The sequence below is a fragment of the Schistocerca cancellata genome, chromosome 6 (genome assembly GCF_023864275.1).
Source record: "Schistocerca cancellata isolate TAMUIC-IGC-003103 chromosome 6, iqSchCanc2.1, whole genome shotgun sequence".
NCBI lineage: Eukaryota > Metazoa > Arthropoda > Insecta > Orthoptera > Acrididae > Schistocerca > Schistocerca cancellata.
This window is the reverse complement of record NC_064631.1, coordinates 70,399,565-70,422,884: the sequence shown is the minus strand read 5'-3', so window position 1 is coordinate 70,422,884 and position 23,320 is coordinate 70,399,565. Positions and strand designations below refer to the sequence as shown.

At 44.5% G+C, this 23,320-nt stretch overlaps 1 protein-coding gene across 1 annotated transcript in view; it reads left to right on the top strand.

The window, feature by feature from the left end:
- Positions 1-22,187, top strand: part of LOC126191088 (UDP-glucosyltransferase 2-like) — a 136,510-nt gene extending 114,323 nt beyond the window's left edge. The window contains exons 6-7 of the mRNA XM_049931814.1: positions 13,593-13,815; positions 20,506-22,187. Of these exons, the coding sequence (XP_049787771.1) occupies positions 13,593-13,815; positions 20,506-20,794 (512 nt within the window). The 3' untranslated portion in view covers positions 20,795-22,187. The remainder of the gene's footprint in view (positions 1-13,592; positions 13,816-20,505) is intronic.
- Positions 22,188-23,320: the final 1,133 nt, after the last annotated feature.

The following is a 23,320-nucleotide window of genomic DNA, read 5'->3' as shown; positions in this document are numbered from 1 at the left end:
AACTTACATGGCCATTGGTTCATTTAATGAAATACGTTTTCTAGTTTATGACGGCTTGCCGGTGACAAAGTCTCTGCCTTATGGGGTTTCTCCATCTGTCACAGCTCAAACGAATGCCAAGTCGGCAGCGAAGGGATGTTATCTTTACTGCGGATATTGAACTACGAAGGTTACTGGCGTTCTGCACTTGGCGTTACTAGAGGTGAAGGAGAGCTACTTGTGTGTGTCAAAAATCTACGCCTGACGTGAGAAGTGAACCTACACGTTTTACACATCAATACAAGATTAATCCACCAGACCACAGAACCCCCTGCCAAGCACATAATTATGAATTGCAGAGTATTCATTTAGATGTAGATGCAGATGTCAAGGGTCGCGTAACAGGAAGGAGGGCGGAATCTGGGAATGGATAGAAGTGCAGAAGTGCAAAATATAAGCGTGAAATGCTTGCAAAGTATTGCTTACTTAGATGTGTGCCACAGTTCGTTTTATCTTAGGACAGAGAGATAAGGAAGGACTGTTCTCAGAACGAAGAATAGGTTTTAGGGAAGGGGAGATCAAAGAATACGGTTTCTTAGATGGTGAGAGGAACGACAGAGAGTAAAGACAGCAGCAATTAAAAGAGAAAATGTAGCGTCATTGGAAACCGCTATATTTGATTACAAAGTTTTGGGGGAGTGCAATAGAAGGGCGCTTGCGGCGATAGTGTCAGAGAGAGAGAGAGAGTGAAAGAGAATAGAAGAGATATTAACAACGAGTAAACATAAATGTTCAAATGTGTGTGAAATCTCATGGGACTTAACTGCTAAGGTCACCAGTCCCTAACCTTACACACTACTTAACCTAAATTATCCTAAGGACAAACATAAACACTCCTGCCCGAGGGAGGTCTCGAACCTCCACCGGGACCAGCCTCACAGCCCATGACTGCAGCGCCTTAGACCGCTCGGCTAATCCGCGCGACGGGTAAACATAATATGAAATCGTTGGCATATTGTGTGGAGGACGGAAGGTGTATTCATGGATGGAAGGGAAGAGAGAGACGTATTTGAAATAACAAAAACTACTGTGACAGAGTCCATCTATGCTGATTAGTTTGTAAGTATGTAGACAGGGTATAAATGAAATCAAAATAGAATACTTAACAAACTGTATATTCAAAAGAAACCCACTTAAATTAAAAGGGCAACTCAAAGGAAAGCTAACCAATATTGAATCTTTTCTGTTGCCACGCGATCTTCCACTAGCTCCCAATGAGGAAAAATGACGAAAAAGAAGACATAAAAAACATTTTAAGAACTGTAATATTTTATACAGAATCCTTCATTATTTTGTTCTTCTGTTACGCGTCTTGGCATAGAATGTATAAGCCGTCGGACGTAACAGCCTGAAGAAGCAACTTCCTCCCAGGCTTCCAGGACGCAGTCCCAAAGAGCGTCCGCAGTAGTTGGTTGGTTTCGTGGCCAGTTCTCTGTTAATGTTCTGGCGACCTCAGCCCACATGTTTTCCATGGAGTTCATATCAGCCGCCCGTGGCGTTGACGCAAATCGTGGAGAGCCGCTGCTGAACAAATGCAGACTTGTGAATGAGAGAATGATCCTCTTCCAATGTGACGTCCCCTTCTGCGTACAGCATTCGCACTGACGGAAGCATCTTATTTTCCAATATGTGGGCATACTGCGCGCTGTCCAGAGTTCCTTCTATCCTGTGAAGAATTCCCGCCCCTCTCGCAGAATTCCAACGCCAGCAGGTATCAGATAGCCGGCCACTTCTTCTCGTCGTGGTTACATATTCGCGTCGATGGCGAGTCCCTTGCGGCCTGTCAACGATTCGTGGACCGTCGTTATTGGTGGAAAACACCTCCTCATCAGTGAAAATGACGTTGTCAAAAAAAATGGTTCAAATGGCTCTGAGCACTATGGGACTCAACATCTTAGGTCATAAGTCCCCTAGAACTTAGAACTACTTAAACCTAACTAACCTAAGGACATCACACACACCCATGCCCGAGGCAGGATTCGAACCTGCGACCGTAGCAGTCCCGCGGTTCCGGACTGCAGCGCCAGAATGACGTTGTCCCACGACGCCCTCAGATGGAGCTCCGCAAATGCTAGCCGGTATAAAACGTTGTCTTCGCTGAGCTCTTGTTTCACGGCGGACCGTCGTGCATGCAGTCCAGCGTCCACCAGCCTTCGGCGAATCGTGTCACTGGAGCCGGGGACGTTGGTCTCCCGCCGCAGCTGCTTCGCGTTCAGAAAGGGATTTTCTTTGCTCCTAGACACTAGGTCCCTGTCTTCCTGTAGTGAGGTCACTCTCTTCCTGCCTGAACCAGGAGCCCTGTTGGTGGTGCCTCTTTCAAGGCAGATCCTCCACCATCTCGTTGCACTGGTATGCGGTACGCCATACCGTCTGCCAGCTTCCCTGATGGAACATCCTCCTTCCTCAATGAGAGCGATGACTCTACCTCGGCCGGCCGGAGTGGCCGAGCGGTTCTAGGCGCTTCAGTCTGGAACCGCGTGACCGCTACGGTCGCAGGTTCGAATCCTGCCTCGGGCATGGATGTGTGTTATGTCCTTAGGTTAGTTAGGTTTAAGTAGTTCTAACAAGGGAATGGTCAGACTTGTCATGCCGAAACATGTATTGATTTTTTTAGCACTGTTATTTAACTGTGCAAAAGGTCCGTCTGCAAAATTGTAGCTGCTGACATGAACTGGAAGTCCCTAAAAAAAAATCAAGAACATGGCTGTGTTTCCTGCTTGGCGCTTGCAGTGACGGCTGGCCACCCCTGGAAATGGCGAGTCGCGAGCGTTGTGCGCATGGTCGGGAAGAGCGGCCGTCTTACCGCGGCGTTCACTAAAGAGGAATATCGCTGCAAGGTTTTGGTGGAAAGGGGGAACGAATATTCGTTTCTGTGGCATGCACGTCCTTTTAATTTCTGGTACGTATTTCGAAACATACCGTCCTGAAACTGGTTGGAGATATGAAAGATTTTCTGTACATGTTCATTTATAATCCGCAAGCCACTTTACGGTGAACATTCAATCTCCCCTCACAAGTGATGGCGAACCCTGTAAATGTTTTGCTGCTTGCCATAGAGATATACCACAGACGCCAAATGAAGCAATCAACAGAAAACACGCGTGAAGACCATGTGTTGTGCGACATGGTTGTTAAACTTCTAGACGAGCATGTAAATGGCGTAGACATGTGGCTAGAAACAACTGGAACACTCGATATTGCAGACTGTGACTATACAGACGGCGAAGACACCGACGAAAGTAGCACTCGTGAAGACTCTTCGAGTGATAGTGCCGCGTACCATCATCAATTATCTCCGAAAGTAACACCAGCAACTACAATTACCTTATCAGACAAAGAAAAAGCGGTGACGTATTGGTTGAACGAAAGTGGTACGAAACGCCTACGTGTCAGTACTGTTCAAAATAAGTATCGCTTTGTCCGTTCTGAACGTGAATTGTATAGATGGAAAAAGCAAGTCGCTCGACGACGTAATAGTCGACTGGAAATTGCGACGGAGATAACTGCGCGACTTTTTGAGTTATTTACCGATGCCAGACAACAGTCATTGGTGTGAGCAATACAACTTTGAGTGACTGGGCGTTAGAGATTGCCAACGCGATAGGCGCTAAAGAATTTACAGCTTCTCAAAGTTGGATTAGTCGCTTCAAACGATCACATAAAATTGTGGCAAGAAAAATAACAAAATTTGTATCGAGAAACAGGTCGGAAAATGAAGTGATACAAATCGAAATGATATAAGCTATTCTTACGAATGCAAAAAATAAGATCGCTAGTTTTAGTGAATCATACGTGTACAATCCAGATCAGTCAGGTTTTCAAAAAGAAATGCATGCGAAAAGAACACTGTCATTCAAACGGGAAAATCATATTTAGGCGATTGCACAGTCCACGACTGCACTCACCCATTCATACACTATAATGCCCATAATTAGTCTGGATGGCTCATTGCTGCCTAAAATTTATGTGTGTCTTCAAGAACCAACTGGACGTTTTGGACCACGTGTCAAAAGAACAATGTTCTACACAAACAATCTTGTGGTAGACGCATCGAAGTCTGGAAAAATGGAAATGAAAACGTTACACTTTTCATGCGTCATGCTTTTTTTCCGTTCTGCGGGAACAAATCTCTTCTCCTAGATTCGTGGTCAGGTCATAAAAGGTCTGATTCATTAAAAGCTGTATTTAGAGCCCACCCTGACAAAGAAGTAGAGATGCTTCAGATTCCACCCGGCACGACCAACGTAATTCAACCAGTAGACAGAGAATTTTTCCGCCAGTGGAAGGCATTTTACAGAAAACTAACAGAAAATTATTGTGTGCTGATCACTGCAATTTCCTGTCTATCACCGTGACAATATTCTCAAGCTGCAATCAGTAGTACATTATCAATTTTCCTCCCCACGATTTCAGAATTTGATTAAATATGCGTGGCACTCCTCGAAATATGCTGAAATTAGGCCTGATTCATTCCTAACACCAGCCCAGTTTTGTCTACGGACATCTAACAACGTCTGTGATTCGCAGGGCTGTCATATGTCGTCTTTACTTGTATGTTCTTGGTGCACAAAAAAGCTATGTTTTGAACAATGTATCAATGTTTCGCATTTTTGCGGTAATTACAAGAAATAAAATTTGGACGTGTTCTAAACCGTATATTTATTTGTGTCTATTTCATAGCTATTTGGAAAGAATGTCGTAGATAACATATCAGCCATATTTGTCAACGAATGTTTAATTATCATACGATCGCTTTCACTGGGGGAATCAGCTCTCTCACCGCTGTGGCAAGAGAGCGGCGCGTAGCTAACGCCACCTTGTCCCTAGATGGCGTTGGTATAACGTAGCGAGAGAGGTCAGGGTTGTACAAGAGGCAGTTATAAGCGTGGAAACCATGCGCAATAATGTCTTACTTCATAAAATTGTTTACAGACTTCCAGGTCATGTCAGCAGCTAAAATTCTGCATACAGACGTCTTGCAATGTTAACTCACAGTGGTAAAAAAAGCAACACAGGTTTCGACATGACAAGTCTGACCATTCCCTTGTAAGTTCTAGTGGACTGATGACCTCAGATGTTAAGTCCTATAGTGCTCACAGTCATTTGAACCATATTTTGACTCTACCTCGAATAGACCTCTCCCGGCGAGCCATTACGGCAGACAGCCCGATGTATATTTCTGCTTGCCGCTCTTATACTGATGCCAGGAGAGGAGGTAAACATATTTACGTCAAACGGAGCGGCAGAGGCAGAGGCATGCGGCTCAGCCGTGCTGGCTCGTCCCGGGCTGTTGGCTCACCAACCCCACCGCCAGCTCGCTCACTTCCGTCTCGCCTCGGCCAGCCTGGCTGGCCCGTAGCTCCCGAGCCGCGGCTAGTACAGACCCGGGCTGCATGGCCACGATCACCCATTGAAGGATCAAAAGTTGCACCTAACCTACCCAAGTCTGTAGTACAAACTAACGCAGCCACAGCTATTATGCTATAACATGTGCAGGCACACCTAAGGTTGACGATTTATTCAAATATTTGACGAACAATACTTTCAAAAATACATTCGTTTAACATAGCTACCACAAAATATTTCACCTAGTTAGCAATAGCATGACGCAGGAACCTATACTTTCTTGTAAGCGCTGTTCATTAGATGTAGCCTTAAGAAAACCTGTATTCAACCACGACAACTAAGCGGAATGTAAAAGTAAACAGGTTTGGCGGCAGCGTCTCCAAATAATAGTATATGCTTAGTATATAATACACGTTTTGTGCACTTACAACATGTACTCGGTGTCTCTGAAACAATACGTGCTGCACGACGGAAATTACTTTCTGCTGAGGCACTTCATTTACATCTCAATGATATACGACTACTAGAGAACATTGCTCTTTACGGCAGTCAATCCACTTGTAAATTAACATAATGATACCGCAGATATTAGGCAACACGTTACTAGGGATGAGTAAGGCCTTCAGGTTTGCAACTGAACATGCTACTCATAGCTACTACTGAATATGAAGTTGATTATTAGCGTGGCTTCATCACCATGTGTGCGGCGTTCGACTCTCAGTCAGCACAGACGTTTTCGTCACTTTATTTCTAGTTAAACGTGTGCGCATCTCGCTGATGGTGGACCAACATTGGACATTTCTCGTCTGTTCCTGGTTAGACAACGACGGCGGTAGGCTCCGGGTTCGAATCCCGATCAGGCAATACAACTACAGTCGTCATTTAAGGTTCCAACCCCAGTACTGGTGACGAACTGTGACATCTACATTCTGATTTTAAGTACTTATTCAACAATCCGATTAGGTGCTGGGTTTGCATCTTTGTCCCGAGCATTACATGATGGCATTTCAATTTTAAAGATATGCATCCTTTATTCTTTGACAATGCAACACTATACAACGTCTTTCGAGGTTAATTACCAAGAAGGTAATTGTCATGTTAGGGTTCCTGCTTTCGTACAAACATTATCGTCATTTACGTTCAAGTTGAGAATTGATAACTGATACTGGTGCAAACGTCAATATTTGACGTCTATTTCTGCCTAGTGATCGAGTCTCGATAAGGCACAAAGCTTTGCTTGGTTAACAAGCATTTGCATTCGGATCGAGAACGAAGACGTTGGTCATGTCATTTAAAGTACAACTTCGTATACAAGTAACTGTTGGGATTTCCGTAGAGTGGTTGCCGCCGTTAATCACGTTTTCTTTTAACTGCTTAGTATAACATAAAGTTGATGCGAAACCACTCCCAGTTGAACGACGTTCAGCATGTGTTGGGTAAACCTTTTAGACAGCAAAGAACTTGTTTCCAATTGCCATACAACTTTATAAATCTATATACTGTCTCAAATATTTAATTGTGCCTAAGGGTTACTGAACGATTTATGTGACAAAACTAGTTGTTCCATAACATTTGAAATGTCACTTATTGTAATTACGTTTAGTTTACAAACGTTAAGGACTGTCTGATCTCTTCTGTACTATCGTGGTGTTACTTTACATCGAGACAGACTGTCATAAAGACTGGTGTTCTCTAGTAGTCTCTAACGGTATCCATTGTGTATCTTACAACGACTGTACTGTGGAGGGTTGCGACGATGTGCAACACAGATATGCTATGTTGGTTGCATACATTCAGGTGCAGCCTACACACTGGAATTCAGGGGTGGGGGGGGTGGTTAGTGTTTAACGTCCCGTCGACAACGAGGTCATTAGAGACGGAGCGCAAGCTCGGGTTACGGAAGGATTGGGAAGGAAATCGGCCGTGCCCTTTCAAAGGAACCATCCCGGCATTTGCCTGAAACGATTTAGGGAAATCACGGAAAACCTAAATCAGGATGGCTGGAGACGGGATTGAACCGTCGTCCTCCCGAATGCGAGTCCAGTGTGCTAACCACTGCGCCACCTCGCTCGGTGGAATTCAGGGGCGACACACTTTTTTTGCTGTCGAGTGTACATGTGGATGTTTCGTTTTCGCTTGGCTTATTAACCACTTGTAACTTTCAGAGAAGCATGATGAATGGCGAATTTGGAATAAAACCTACACATTTCTCTTGTTGACATGTTAAAATTTGCTTCTTTTGCCAAAACACAGCTGAGTTTACACAGTCTCACCTCACTAACTTTTTGGGCAGACGCCATTGCGAGAGAATTTACGGAGTTTATGAAGTGAACTAAGGTCAATATCTTATAAAAAAGCACATCTCGGTACAAAAATAAACGCGTAATGTCGTCGCTTACTTTGTTCCAAAACCTATAGATGGCTGATGGCCGTTAAAAATTACATAATTTCATCGATTAAAGTATGTAGTTAGTGGAATAACAGGGTGGATAATCAAGTTTTGAAAAACCATAAGACAAAAAAATACTCTCCTCTCTGTGTGGTATCATTTGCCAAAACGCCATTTCAGTATCACAAACCATTTGTAAAATATGATTGATGTTGTCGTTGTTTTCACTCTGGCTTCGTAACTAGTGCGCACGATAGCTAATGAGTGTGCTACTCATCTGAGTTTTCTACAGATTGGTGGTAGATGGTGACCTCCACCTAAGACTAAAGAAACATTCAATAGGCTACGTTAGATGAATTTCATATGTAGCAACATACAGGGTTTTTCAAAAATGACCGGTATATTTGAAACGGCAATAAAAACTAAACGAGCAGCGATAGAAATACACCGTTTGTTGCAATATGCTTGGGACAACAGTACATTTTCAAGCGGACAAACTTTCGAAATTACAGTAGTTACAATTTTCAACAACAGATGGCGCTGCAAGTGATGTGAAAGATATAGAAGACGACGCAGTCTGTGGGTGCGCCATTCTGTACGTCGTCTTTCTGCTGTAAGCGTGTGCTGGTCACAACGTGCAAGTGTGCTGTAGACAACATGGTTTATTCCTTAGAACAGAGGATTTTTCTGGTGTTGGAATTTCACCGCCTAGAACAAAGTGTTGTTGCAACAAGACGAAGGTTTCAACGGAGGTTTATTGTAACCAAAGGACCGAAAAGCGATACAATAAAGGATCTGTTTGAAAAATTTCAACGGACTGGGAACGTGACGGATGAACGTGCTGGAAAGGTAGGGCGACCGCGTACGGCAACCACAGAGGGTAACGCGCAGCTAGTGCAGCAGGTGATCCGACAGCGGCCTCGGGTTTCCGTTCGCCGTGTTGCAGCTGCGGTCCTAATGACGCCAACGTCCACGTATCGTCTCATGCGCCAGAGTTTACACCTCTATCCATACAAAATTCAAACGCGGCAACCCCTCAGCGCCGCTACCATTGCTGCACGAGAGACATTCGCTAACGATATAGTGCACAGGATTGATGACGGCGATATGCATGTGGACAGCATTTGGTTTACTGACGAAGCTTATTTTTACCTGGACGGCTTCGTCAATAAACAGAACTGGCGCATATGGGGAACCGAAAAGCCCCATGTTGCAGTCCCATCGTCCCTGCATCCTCAAAAAGTACTGGTCTGGGCCGCCATTTCTTCCAAAGGAATCATTGGCCCATTTTTCAGATCCGAAACGATTACTGCATCACGCTATCTGGACATTCTTCGTGAATTTGTGGCGGTACAAACTGCCTTAGACGACACTGCGAACACCTCGTGGTTTATGCAAGATGGTGCCCGGCCACATCGCACGACCGACGTCTTTAATTTCCTGAATGAATATTTCGATGATCGTGTGATTGCTTTGGGCTATCCGAAACATACAGGAGGCGGCGTGGATTGGCCTCCCTATTCGCCAGACATGAACCCCTGTGACTTCTTTCTGTGGGGACACTTGAAAGACCAGGTGTACCGCCAGAATCCAGAAACCATTGAACAGCTGAAGCAGTACATCTCATCTGCATGTGAAGCCATTCCGCCAGACACGTTGTCAAAGGTTTCGGGTAATTTCATTCAGAGACTACGCCATATTATTGCTACGCATGGTGGATATGTGGAAAATATCGTATTATAGAGTTTCCCAGACCGCAGCGCCATCTGTTGTTGAAAATTGTAACTACTGTAATTTCGAAAGTTTGTCTGCCTGAAAATTGAAACGTCCCCTTTGAACAATTTATACAAGACTGTGCTTAAACTGACACACAATGTTTTAGCGCAACGCAATCTGACTATCAAAGACCCCTGCAAAATAATGGCCCTGAGTAACATTAAACTATACCTTTCAGAAATCACTTACCTCACAAAAATCTTCATTACTCGAACTACTGCAATACAGCGAGCGCCACTACTGACAGCTAAATAAAAGGTTCAAACTACGGAAGGCACTAACTACTGATAGGGATAGTTAGCAAATGAAAGATATTAATAGAGAACAAACAATGTATTTACCTTAATAGTCATAATATATATAGCAGTTCATGACAAATTACAAAACTCCCCACATCCACCACTGCTGGCGGCTCACCTCCTGCGCAACGCTACGCGCTGTTAACATACAGCTGCCCCTCTACAATGGCAGACAACAATGCAAACTAGCCACAGACTGCACACAGCACAGCCAGTGATTTTCATATAGAGCGCTACGTGGCATTACCAATATAAAAATCTAAACAGCCTACTTACAAAATGTACTGTTGTCCCAAGCATATTGCAACAAACGGTGTATTTCTATCGCTGCTCGTTTAGTTTTTATTGCCGTTTCAAATATACCGGTCATTTTTGAAACACCCTGTATTATGTAATATGCACCAAACGCAAAATCGTAGCGATCCCTATTTTTCATGGCGAACTTTTTCGACTTTCGCACAGTGTCTTACTTCCACACAAATATCACAATAATTATGAGTACTAACCAAATGATGGGAACATTATCATGAAGCTGACATACAAAGGTATAACTAACGCAAAAATGATAGGGCCTGCGCCGACCGGTAGAAATGGGACCAACACTGTCGCTCTCCCCTTCTGAACAAACTAATGAACTCGCCCAGCGCTTAGGACGAAAACTGGTCACTGGGCATCGGCCACCGTATTCATAATTGCCTCTGGGGTTTCGTAAGGTGACCGCGCACAAAGTACAAGACATACAGAAAGTGGAGATGTGTCAGTGGACAGAGCGTCGCGTCTCTCCCAGTTTTTAACTCCTGTTGCATGTGGTCTGCACGGGCACCGTTTATGGCACTGTAGATAACAATGCGTACACGCAAATCGTTCAGGCAGCTGCTGCGGGAGGAAGCGATAGGAGTCAGGTTTGAAAATGTGTTAGGAGGGTTGCCTATCTCCAGTTGAGAACTAACTCAATGCCTCAGTACGGAATGGATGATTTACGGTATTCACCCGACAAAAAGCCATCAACGGATATAAGCCGCACCCCCAACTTTCGAGGAAGAATAAAAATAGGCTGCACACTGATTGAGAGCAGAAAAATTACCTGAAATATGCTTCTCCTTAAATGTAAGACGTAGGTACCACAAATTTTTTGTTGTAACATGATGGCATCTAACATACCAGTACGGTATTTTTTCTTCCTCACTATCATTACTATCAGTACGGATATTTGCTTCTTTGTTCCCATTCTCATTCACATCGTGATCTTCATTCTCTTCGCACAGTTCGTCATCCTCGTTGCCATCCAGCGCATTCGATATACAGCGTTTCTTGAACCCCTTGATGACGTACTCCAATGACATGGAGCACCATCAAGCAAGAAACCACTCCCACAGAACAGTGACTGATGGCTTCCTGCTCTTACCAGATGGCGTATGGACATGACCTTCTTCCAGGAACCAATCTGAATACATTTTTCGGCGGTTGTCCTTGAGTGCCTTCTTTATGGCCACATCTAACTCCTGCTACTTTGAAGTCATTCTTACTGCTATTACGAAAAAGTCTGTCTTTCGTGCAGCAAGTTTGTCTTTCACTTAAGCAGTTATATTTCCACTAAAAGCGTCTAAACTAGCCTGTACGTCTTAGCAAGCAGTGCCCCAGTTCAGTGATTTCATAAAGTAGACGGATAGTCAACAATCAATTGCGTTCTCATTCAGCCGTTTACCTGGCAGCGAATCACTATGCCTTTACGAAAATTTTCTTTGGAAATAGTTTTTCTCTTCAGATTGAGATATTCACGCTAGACTCGTGAAATGATGGTACGGAGAATTCCCACATCATCGCTACCCCAGAGATGCTGTGTCCCATCGCTCGTGCGCTGACTACAACACCACGTTCGAATTCACTTAAATGTTGAGAACCTGCCGTTGTAGCTTCAGTAACCGATAAAAACTGCACCACACTCTTGTCGTCTTATATAGTCGTTGCCGACCGCAACGCCGTATTCTACCTGTTTACATATCTCTGTATTTGAAAACGCATGCCTATACTAGTTTATCTGGCGCTTCTGTGTATTACATTTGTCAGGAGAATGAATCTCTGTTAGTTCATAACTTGTTTGTATCAAAAAATTCAGAAGATGTTCTGATACCACAGAATCACCGAAAAAATAACCAGGGAAAATACACTCCTGGAAATTGAAATAAGAACACCGTGAATTCATTGTCCCAGGAAGGGGAAACTTTATTGACACATTCCTGGGGTCAGATACATCACATGATCACACTGACAGAACCACAGGCACATAGACACAGGCAACAGAGCATGCACAATGTCGGCACTAGTACAGTGTATATCCACCTTTCGCAGCAATGCAGGCTGCTATTCTCCCATGGAGACGACCGTAGAGATGCTGGATGTAGTCCTGTGGAACGGCTTGTCATGCCATTTCCACCTGGCGCCTCAGTTGGACCAGCGTTCGTGCTGGACGTGCAGACCGCGGGAGACGACGCTTCATCCAGTCCCAAACATGCTCAATGGGGGGCAGATCCGGAGATCTTGCTGGCCAGGGTAGTTGACTTACACCTTCTAGAGCACGTTGGGTGGCACGGGATACATGCGGACGTGCATTGTCCTGTTGGAACAGCAAGTTCCCTTGCCGGTCTAGGAATGGTAGAACGATGGGTTCGATGACGGTTTGGATGTACCGTGCACTATTCAGTGTCCCCTCGACGATCACCAGTGGTGTACGCCCAGTGTAGGAGATCGCTCCCCACACCATGATGCCGGGTGTTGGCCCTGTGTGCCTCGGTCGTATGCAGTCCTGATTGTGGCGCTCACCTGCACGGCGCCAAACACTCATACGACCATCATTGACACCAAGGCAGAAGCGACTCTTATCGCTGAAGACGACACGTCTCCATTCGTCCCTCCATTCACGCCTGTCGCGACACCACTGGAGGCGGGCTGCACGATGTTGGGGCGTGAGCGGAAGACGGCCTAACGGTGTGCGGGACCGTAGCCCAGCTTCATGGAGACGGTTGCGAATGGTCCTCGCCGATACCCCAGGAGCAACAGTGTCCCTAATTTGCTGGGAAGTGGCGGTGCGGTCCCCTACGGCACTACGTAGGATCCTACGGTGTTGGCGTGCATCCGTGCGTCGCTGAGGTCCGGTCCCAGGTCAACGGGCACGTGCACCTTCCGCCGACCACTGACGACAACATCGATGTACTGTGGAGACCTCACGCCCCACGTCTTGAGCAATTCGGCGGTACGTCCACCCGGCCTCCCGCATGCCCACTATACGCCCTCGCTCAAAGTCCGTCAACTGCACATACGGTTCACGTGCACGCTGTCGCGGCATGCTACCAGTGTTAAAGACTGCGATGGAGCTCCGTATGCCACGGCAAACTGGCTGACACTGACGGCGGCGGTGCACAAATGCTGCGCAGCTAGCGCCATTCGACGGCCAACACCGCGGTTCCTGGTGTGTCCGCTGTGCCGTGCGTGTGATCATTGCTTGTACAGCCCTCTCGCAGTGTCCGGAGCAAGTATGGTGGGTCTGACACACCGGTGTCAATGTGTTCTTTTTTCCATTTCCAGGAGTGTAGAAAACAAACAATTAAGAACGTTCTAAGTGCCAGACCAGGAAACTGGTTCCAACGAGAAGGTTTTTACAACCTGATCCTTGCAAGGGAGAAAACAGCGGCTAGACGTGTTCGGCGTAAATTGTGACTGAAGTGGGCGCTGTGCTGTCCTGTCAGGCCACCCCAAGTTGCGGGCGTTCATCTCCCACGGCGGCCTCATGGGGACGCTGGAGGCGGTGCACTGCGGGGTGCCCGTGCTGGGGATCCCGCTGTTCGCCGACCAGAAGCTCAACGTGCCCAACATGGTGCGCCACGGCGTCGCCGTCCAGCTCGACATCAACCACATCACCACTGACCAGGTCGTCGACGCCCTGCGCAAGCTCACCGCTCCAGGATCTGAGTGAGTCACCACAGTCCGTGTATTGCATCTGCGCTTTCTTCCAGCAACGGGCGTTTCTTATGGCCGTTTCATTTCGAATGACAACTTCTCTAAGGTAGATTTCACATATAGCCATAAGGTCATGTCTTACTCTTAGCAGATATAACTAAAATGGTTCAAATGGCTCTGAGCACTATGGGACTTAACATCTGTGGTCATCAGTCCCCTAGAACTTAGAACTACTTAAACCTAACTAACCTAAGGACAGCACACACATCCATGCCCGAGGCAGGATTCGAACCTGCGACCGTAGCAGTCGCGCGGTTCCGGACTGCGCGCCTAGAACCGCTAGACCACCGCGGCCGGCGCGGATATAACTGAGAGAGTCTTTTACAAAATACAACCATACACCATGACTTAACCGATGCGTGCGGATACGTCGTGTTGACAAAGTACAGACAATTTTCAGAGAAAAATTCCTTTCCCAATTTTTATTTGCTTGTCCAGCAGTTTAGTCAATAATTATCTTCAAAGATTTTGTCTATAGGAACGATGTTTGGAAGCCGCACGTGTATGTTGAGTGTTTATGGAAAAAGGTCAAGACAATCGTAAAATGCGTTTTAGACAGGTACGTGCCGAGTAAAACTGTGAGGGACGGGAAAAACCCACCGTGGTTCAGCAACAAAGTTATCAAAGAGAGCTCCACTGCAAGTTTAAACGCAGCCAAAACCTCTCACACAAACAGAAGCTAAACGATTTCAAAGTTAGCGTAAGGAGGGCTATGCATGAAGCGTTCAGTGAATTCGAAAGTAAAATTCTATGTACCGACTTGAGAGAAAATCCTAGGACGTTCTGGTCTTACCTTAAATCAGTAAGTGGATCGAAACTGCATATCCAGACACTCTGGGATGATAATGACATTGAAACAGAGGATGACACGCGTAAAGCTGAAATACTAAATACCTTTTTCCAAAGCTGTTTCACAGGGGAAGACCTCACTCCAGTTCCTTCTCTAAATCCTCGCACAAACGAAAAAATGACTGACATCGAAATAAGTGTCCAAGGAATAGAAAAGCAACTGAAATCACTCAACAGAGGAAAGTTCACTGGACCTGACGGGATACCAATTAGATTATACACAGAGTACGCAAATGAACTTGCCCCCGACCCCTCCCCCTTCGAACAGCCGTGTACCTCAAGTCTCTAGAGGAACGGACGGTTCCAAATGATTGTGAAAGAGCACAGGTAGTCCCATTCTTCAAGAAGGGTCGTCGAGCAGATGCGAAAAACTATAGACCTATATCTCTGACATCTGTCTGTTGTAGAATTTTAGAACATGTTTTTTGCTCGCGTATCATGTCATTTCTCGAAACCCAGAATCTACTCTGTAGGAATCAACATTGATTTCGGAAACAGCGATCGTGTGGGACACAACTCTCTTTATTTGTTCATGAGACCCATAAAATATTAGATACAGGCAACCAGGTAGATGCCATTTCCCTTGACTTCCGGAAGGCGTTCGATACAGTTCCGCACTGTCGCCTGATAAACAAGGTAAGAGCCTACGGAATATCAGACCAGCTGTGTGGCTGGATTAAAGAGTTTTTAGCAAACAGAACACAGCATGTTGTCCTCAATGGAGAGACGTCTACAGACGTTAAAGTAACTTGTGCCGTGCCACAGGGGAGCGTTATGGGACCATTGCTTTTCACAATATACAGGGTGATTCAAAAAGAATACCACAACTTTAGGAATTTAAAACTCTGCAACGACAAAAGGCAGAGCTAAGCACTATCTGTCGGCGAATTAAGGGAGCTATAAAGTTTCATTTAGTTGTACATTTGTTCGCTTGAGGCGCTGTTGACTAGGCGTCAGCGTCAGTTGATGCTAAGATGGCGACCGCTCAACAGAAAGCTTTTTGTGTTATTGAGTACGGCAGAAGTGAATCGACGACAGTTGTTCAGCGTGCATTTCGAACGAAGTATGGTGTTAAACCTCCTGATAGGTGGTGTATTAAACGTTGGTATAAACAGTTTACAGAGAATGGCGATGGATCGGCCGCCAGGCAGCCCGTGACAGAGCACTTCATCACTGGCCTTCAAGAAGCCCTGATCTTACCCCCTGCGATTTTTTCTTATGGGGGTATGTTAAGGATATGGTGTTTCGGCCACCTCTCCCAGCCACCATTGATGATTTGAAACGAGAAATAACAGCAGCTATCCAAACTGTTACGCCTGATATGCTACAGAGAGTGTGGAACGAGTTGGAGTATCGGGTTGATATTGCTCGAGTGTCTGGAGGGGGCCATATTCAACATCTCTGAACTTGTTTTTGAGTGAAAAAAACCTTTTTAAATACTGTTTGCAATGATGTATAACAGAAGGTTATATTATGTTTCTTTCATTAAATACACATTTTTGAAGTTGTGGTATTCTTTTTGAATCACCCTGTATATAAATGACCTAGTAGATAGTGTCGGAAGTTCCATGCAGCTTTTCGCGGATGATGCTGTAGTATACAGAGAAGTTGCAACATTAGAAAACTGCAGCGAAATGCAGGAAGATCTGCAGCGGATAGGCACTTGGTGCAGTGAGTGGCAACTGACCCTTAACCTAGACAAATGTAATGTATTGCGAATATATAGAAAGAAGGATCCTTTATTGTATGATTATATGATAGCGGAACAAACACAGGTAGCAGTTACTTCTGTAAAATATCTGGGAGTATGCATGCGGAACGATTTGAAGTGGAATGATCATATAAAATTAATTGTTGGTAAGGTGGGTGCCATGTTGATATTCATTGGGAGAGTCCTTCGAAAATGTAGTCCATTAACAACGGAGGTGGCTTACAAAACACTCATTCGACCTATACTTGAGTATTGGGATCCGTACCAAGTCGGGTTGACAGAGGAGATAGAGAAGATCCAAAGAAAAGCGGCGCATTTCGTCACAGGGTTATTTGGTAAGCGTGATAGCGTTACGGAGATGTTTAACAAACTCAAGTGGCAGACTCTGCAAGAGAGGCGCTCTGCATCGCGGTGTAGCTTGCTGTCCAGGTTTCGAGAGGGTGCGTTGCTGGATGAGGTATCGAATATATTGCTTCCCCCTACTTATACCTCCCGAGGAGATCACGAATGTAAAATCAGAGAGATTCGAGCACGCAAGTAGGCTTTCCGACAGTCGTTCTTCCCGCGAACCATACGCGACTGGAACAGGAAAGGGAGGTAACGACAGTGGCACGTAAAGTGCCCTCCGCCACACACCGTTGGGTGGCTTGCGGAGTATAAATGTAGATGTAGATTTAGATGTAGATATGTCGAAATTCAAGCGCAAAGGAACGTATAGCGCTTCCTGCCAAGGCCCGAGATAGTACACAGTGCTCCCAAAGCTAGTACCCTCGTTTGCTTGGTTCAAAGTTGAAAATTTTCTGGTATTTTGTATCCGATGTGCTCCATTCAGAGGAAAAGGCTCCATGAAAACTGTACAATGCTTTCAATTTACGTGCGAATTATTTAATTTTATGCTCTTGTCACTTGTCGTTTATGAATTACATACGTAAAAGTACCTGTAGCTGCAAAAATATATTTTGCGTTAAATATGGCACAGAACTTTTGGATTCCCTTCAGCGTTATTTGTACTATGTCCGACTTTCGAAAAACATCGAAACGTCCAGGTGAACGTTTGCTTTTACGCAGTAGTAACCCAGTGAAGATAGGAGCTGCACGGAGATCAAACTGGAAGGGAATAACAACCAGAAACTGCGAACAAGTATGAGGAAAACGTAAGTGACCGTCGCCACAGTTGCACAAGATAATAAGCAGCCAACACATTACGCTTGATGGTTTTTCACAATAAGCTGAAAATGTGCAAACGACTGACACCCACAGATCGCAAAAAATAGACCAGGTGCAATAAAACGAATGCGTAAAGACAAACCTAAGACGTGTTCTTACAGAACGCGATCTTGTAAATCACATTCTATGCAGTTACGAAGCTAGAACTTACAAATCCACAACAGTCCTTCCTTCAGTGATTGTGTACGTCTCGCTTGGATTTTGTGAGGATCGATGTTAGCACGTTATTACATAGACATAACAACAAAATTAACGTAAAACAAACTAAATACGTACAATTTTTTTGCTGCTTTTGCTCGAAGCTTACTGATGGAGATTAGCACTATATACTTCAGAAACAGGCTGACGTCCCCGAATGTCCCGTTTCTGCCTCACATCAATGATTCACAATTAATATGTTGTCAGCGACAAGTGTAGTTTTTTACTTGTAAAAACCATGGTTGTATTTGCTTGCACCGGAAATTTTCAGATGTTCATAAAATATTTCATTCATTTCTCAATAGCCATCTGCAGGCCATTTGAATTCCTTTAAATCAGTGTAAGGTTGTCAGCTTAAAAATGTCTTTTTAATACCAAGAAATGACTGAGCTTTATGAGTTTACCTCAAAAATTCAGCTACAAATCCCATCGTCAATACTGATACTAAATACGCTGGGTGATCAGTTACGTAATTGTCTTTCTCCTTTATTCGTTGATACTGAGTCTGTACGTTTTGCGGCTAGGTCTAACACAAATAAAGTGTTTTCGAATATGCTCTGAATCATTGATGTTAGATGTAACGGGTATTTTCTACACGACATTATATTCAATATTTATCAACGCTTGACGTAAAGGAAAAATATAATCATTAATCGAACGACCGACTATATGTTAAATACTTACGCAACATTGTAACAGCAGATGAAACCTAGCTTTATTCGTATGTGCCATGAAAGAATCTGCATTCAATTGTTTGAATGTTCCAAGACGAAACGAAACCAACAAAAGTGGTTCATTTGCGAGGTCCTTGTAACAAAATCATCGCTTCTTTTTTTTTTGCAAAAATCATCGATAAGATCATAAAAAAGTCGAAAACGTCTCATCATTCTTCATTATAGCAATGTCTGCTGTCACACAGCAAATCAAATAATTGGCCATTTGGCAGAGAAAAACGTTGAGTTAATGACTTATTGTTCGTGCTGGCCTTATTTACTACGTAACGGTTTCTTTCTCTCCCATTCATCAAACAATAAATGCTAGGCAGCGAATTTCATTACGTCAAGTAGCTGCTTCATCAGTCAAAACATTAGAGAGGAAAACAAAAGTGTTTCTAGAATCTCCTCTCCTCTTCTCTCCTCTATTCTCTCCTCCTCTATCATCCTCTCCTAGTTTATCCTCTCTTCTCCTGCCCTCTTCCACCTCTCCTCTATCCTCCTCTCCTTTACCTGTCTCTCATCTATATTCTCCTCTCCTCTACTGTTTGTTTGTCTCCTCAGTCCTTTATTTGTACTATAATCTGCTCTACTCTGTCCTCCTCAGCTCTCCTCTACCCTCCTCTCTCCTCTCCTCTTCTCCATCCTCCTTTCCTCTATCCTGCTCTGTTCTAGTTTCAATACCTTACCTCTAGACTCATCTACTATCTTCTCCTCCTCCTCTCCTTTACTGTATCTTCCTCCCCTCTGTATTCGTGTTCCCTTGGCTAGCATTGCTGCCTCTGCATCATGGGATCCTGGGTTTGATTCCCGGTCGGGTTGGGGATTTTCTTTGCCTGGGGACTGGGATTTGTGTTGGCATCATCATCATCATCATTCGTGACAGTGGCAAGACTGGACAGCGTAAAAATTGGGCTATGTAAAAATTGGGACATTTTATGGGCACTTTTATGGGCAGTTGAGTACCCCACAACCAAACATCATCATCATCATCATCTCTTTTGCCCTCCCCTATTTTCCTCTCCTTTTGTTTCTTCTCCTCTCTCCTAGTCTCCTCTTCTTTCTTCTTCACTCCGTCCTTCTCTCCTTCATTATGTCCTTTTGTAGTCTCCTGTCTTTCATTTCCTTTCCTCTGCTCCATCCTCCTCTCCTCTATGCACTTTTGCTGTAGTTTCAACTTCTCTAGTCTCCTTTACCCCTTCTCCTCTCCTCTACCTTACTCTCCTCTCTTCTACACTATCCTCCTCCCTTCTACTGCATACAGAACTCCTTTCCCCTGTGTCCTCTACCCTCCTGTCCTCTACTCTCCTTCAATCCTCCTCTCCTATCCTCTAGTTTCCACTCCTCTCCTCCAGTTCCTTCTACTTTTCTCTCTTCTGCTGTATTCTCCTTTCTATTCAGTCCTCATTTCCTCTGCTCCATACTCTTCTCTTCTACCCATTCGTACTCACCACTGTTCTCCTTTATTCTAAACTCATCTCGTCTCATCTCCTGTCCTCTCCACTACTTTAGCCTGTCTTTCTCTCCTGTATCCTCCTCTCCTCTATACTCCTCTCCTTTTCTCTGTGCTCCTCCTCTACTCTCCTTTGCTCTCGTTTTCTCTCCTGAACGATCCTGTTCTGCCGACCGGAGTGGCCGAGCGGTTCTAGGCACTACAGTCTGGAATCGCGCGACCGTTACGGTCGCAGGTTCGAATCCTGCCTCGGGCATGGATGTGTGTGATGTCCTTAGTTTAGTTAGGTTTAAGTAGTTCTAAGTTCTAGGGGACTGATGACCACAGCAGTTAAGTCCCATAGTGCTCAGAGCCATTTGAACCATTTTTTGGTCCTGTTCTCCCATCTCTTCTCTTCTTGTACTCTGAGAAACAAAACCTTCAAAAAGATTCCTTTCCTCTCGTATTAAATTGTCAGGAGAGTAAGCTGGACTTGTCGGTGGGTGTCTCAGGTACTGGACGCGGGCCAAGCAGCTATCTGCACTGTTCCGGGACCGCCCCCGGCCGCCGCTGGAGGAGGCGGCGTACTGGGTGGAGTACGTGGCCCGCCACCAGGGGGCGCCGCACATGCGGTCTGCCGCGCTGGACCTGTCCTGGTACCAGTACCTGCTGCTGGACGTCGTCGCCTTCGTCGCCCTGGCCGCCGCCGCCGCGCTGGCCGTGCTCTGGGTCCTCTGCAGAAAGCTGATCTCTCTGGCGCTGCCGCCCACGAGGGGGCCGCGCAAGGCGAAAGCGTCGTGAGGCGGTGTAGAGCTGGCTCCAAGATGTCACGTGCCGTGAGGAGCAGAAGACTAGTTCGTCAATGTGCGGACATTTGCCACGCCGGACATTTGCCACGATTTTACCTGCTCCGAAGGGTTGGGTCCCTTGTCTCCTCCTCCTCCTCATCGCTTACTGAGCCTTTACGCTGTTTCACTTAACTTAGAACCAGAATCTCTTTGGATTTTCTGCCACATTTATAGAGAGGGTTTCGTTGTGGAAACTATTAAATGCATCTCGCATTGAAATCCGCACCAAATTTCGAGCCGCAGTAAAACTTCGCCAATCTTGGAGATTTTGCGTTCGCCTAAATTATACTTACCTTTTTCGGTGCTCCTGCATCAGCTTTCTGTCGTGTTTTGTGTACCATGGGCGATCAGTTCAGTCTCTTATTAATTTATTTGGTATGAATCTCTCGAGTGCTGTTGATTCTATTTCTTTGAAATATGGTCTTCACTTACATAGTTTGGAAGGATTGGTGACTGTCTCTTAGAAAGATGTCAACCGATTTTTAGTTGCTTTTATAAATAGACATAGTTCGCGTTTAGTTTTGGTGAGCTTCTTTGTTACGAAAATGAGCCTCGCTACGACTGTGTGTTCACTAATCCCTGTATCCGTCGTGATGCTCAGGATTATTTGTGGCTAAGAGGTCAAGTGTGTTTTCGTAACCATTTACAGTTTGAATGGCCTCGTGAACTAATTGTTCAAAATAATTTTAAAAAAGCATTTAGAACAATTACGGAAGTTTTTTTCTATATACAATAGGGTTTGAAAATGTATTTTTGTCAACATATGGAAGGTAGATTGAAGTCACTGCCAGCTATAATTGCGTGAGTGGGGTACCTATTTGTGATGAAACTCAAGTTTCTTTGAACTGTTCAGCAACTGTTTCATCTGAGACCGGGGGTCGGTAGAAGGAGCCAGTTATTAATTTATTCGGTTGTCGAATGTAACCTCTGCCCATACCAAGTCACAGGACTATCTGCTTCAATGTCGCTTGTGAGCTGGAATACACATTACATTATTTTTCTTTAAGTTGTGATTCTTCTTTCTGTTGTAGTGCAGATCATTACAATTACGGATTTTCCTTCCAAAACCTAGGATGCTTTCTCTGTGACCCAGTAAATACCAGAGCTAAACAATGTAGAACAACAACGTACGTTACAAGTATAACATTCTGTATTACTTCATTTCTTATTTCTAACATTTTAAAATTGTATGTCGACTTTAGATGACATGTCAATCATAGATGATCTTATCTCTATTTAGTGAACGTATTTTCAGTCATGTTTTGAACATTGTCTAGCTACACTTTATTAACTAATGTTTCGCCGCAAGGGATATCGTATTTTAGAGAGTAAATTAGTATGGAGTATTCGTTCTTCTTTTCAGACATTCACATACCTATTTCTTCTTTTCTTATTGTCTTTTGGGCATGCAGTTGTAGTAATTAAAGTAAGCACAAATGCAGTGATCAAAAAGAAATGATTAGTGTACATTCGCATTCTCATTACATCGTTCCTTTCTTGTTGCTCTCATGGCGATGGACTGTTTCCATACAAATCAGTAAGCGTGAAAGAAATCTACCGTACAGACGGAGGGGTCTATATTTATACTTGGCAGAACTAATTATATACTGACATAATCGTCGGTACTGCTTTCGTTTCCCAAAAGTTATAAATATTTCTATTTCGGAAAATAAGCTCCGAATTTGGCCAAAATGTCGAAGAAGAAGGTCCCTTATTTACTGGTTGTATCGAGTAAGATGTGGAGACGGCGGTTTGAAAGCGGACAGAAGTAGGAAGGGCGTCCCTTACCTGAGGGATCGCTACCTGGCGAAGGGGCAAATGTGGCAAATGTCCGCCGTGGCAAATGTCCGGCACTCAGTTCATCAACTGCCGTGCTATATTTTTTTTCTATTTATTTTCAATCCACGACCGCACACAAATAACCGCATCTTTGTTTAGGTTGTGCAGAACAGTATTTTTGTCGTCAACGTATATTGCCTCCCACATCACTCGCCTTCAGCACGGTGCTAAGTTTACCCATAAGAGCTACAAAGCTAATGCAGACAGGTCCATTCATATGTACCGTGGAATCTGTATATGCATTTCAAGGGCAACTTCACAATTTGTATCCGATATGTGCCACGGACATGACGCTGCAGAGCACACTGCAAGGGCTTTTCGTTTGTTTGTGGCAAGTGTCACAGCTACAGGGTCGCTATTCCTATGTTATATGAATAGAAGGTACAACGACCGCTATTTTTTTTTTTTTTAGATTTTGTGCTGCACTTTATTGTAGTGCCGAATCTCTGTTCTAATATTTTATGCTTCGGCTGGAATATAAAACGGCTTCATAGTACCCCGATAAGTGTCCCAAAACCACGAAATTAGGAGCTACAACATGCAGCAAATTAAGTATTTACATCATAAGCATGTTCATTACTATTTTCTTGGCCTTTTTTAGTCGCTTTCCTCTCTCTTATAGGCAATCTAAAAGTAGTAT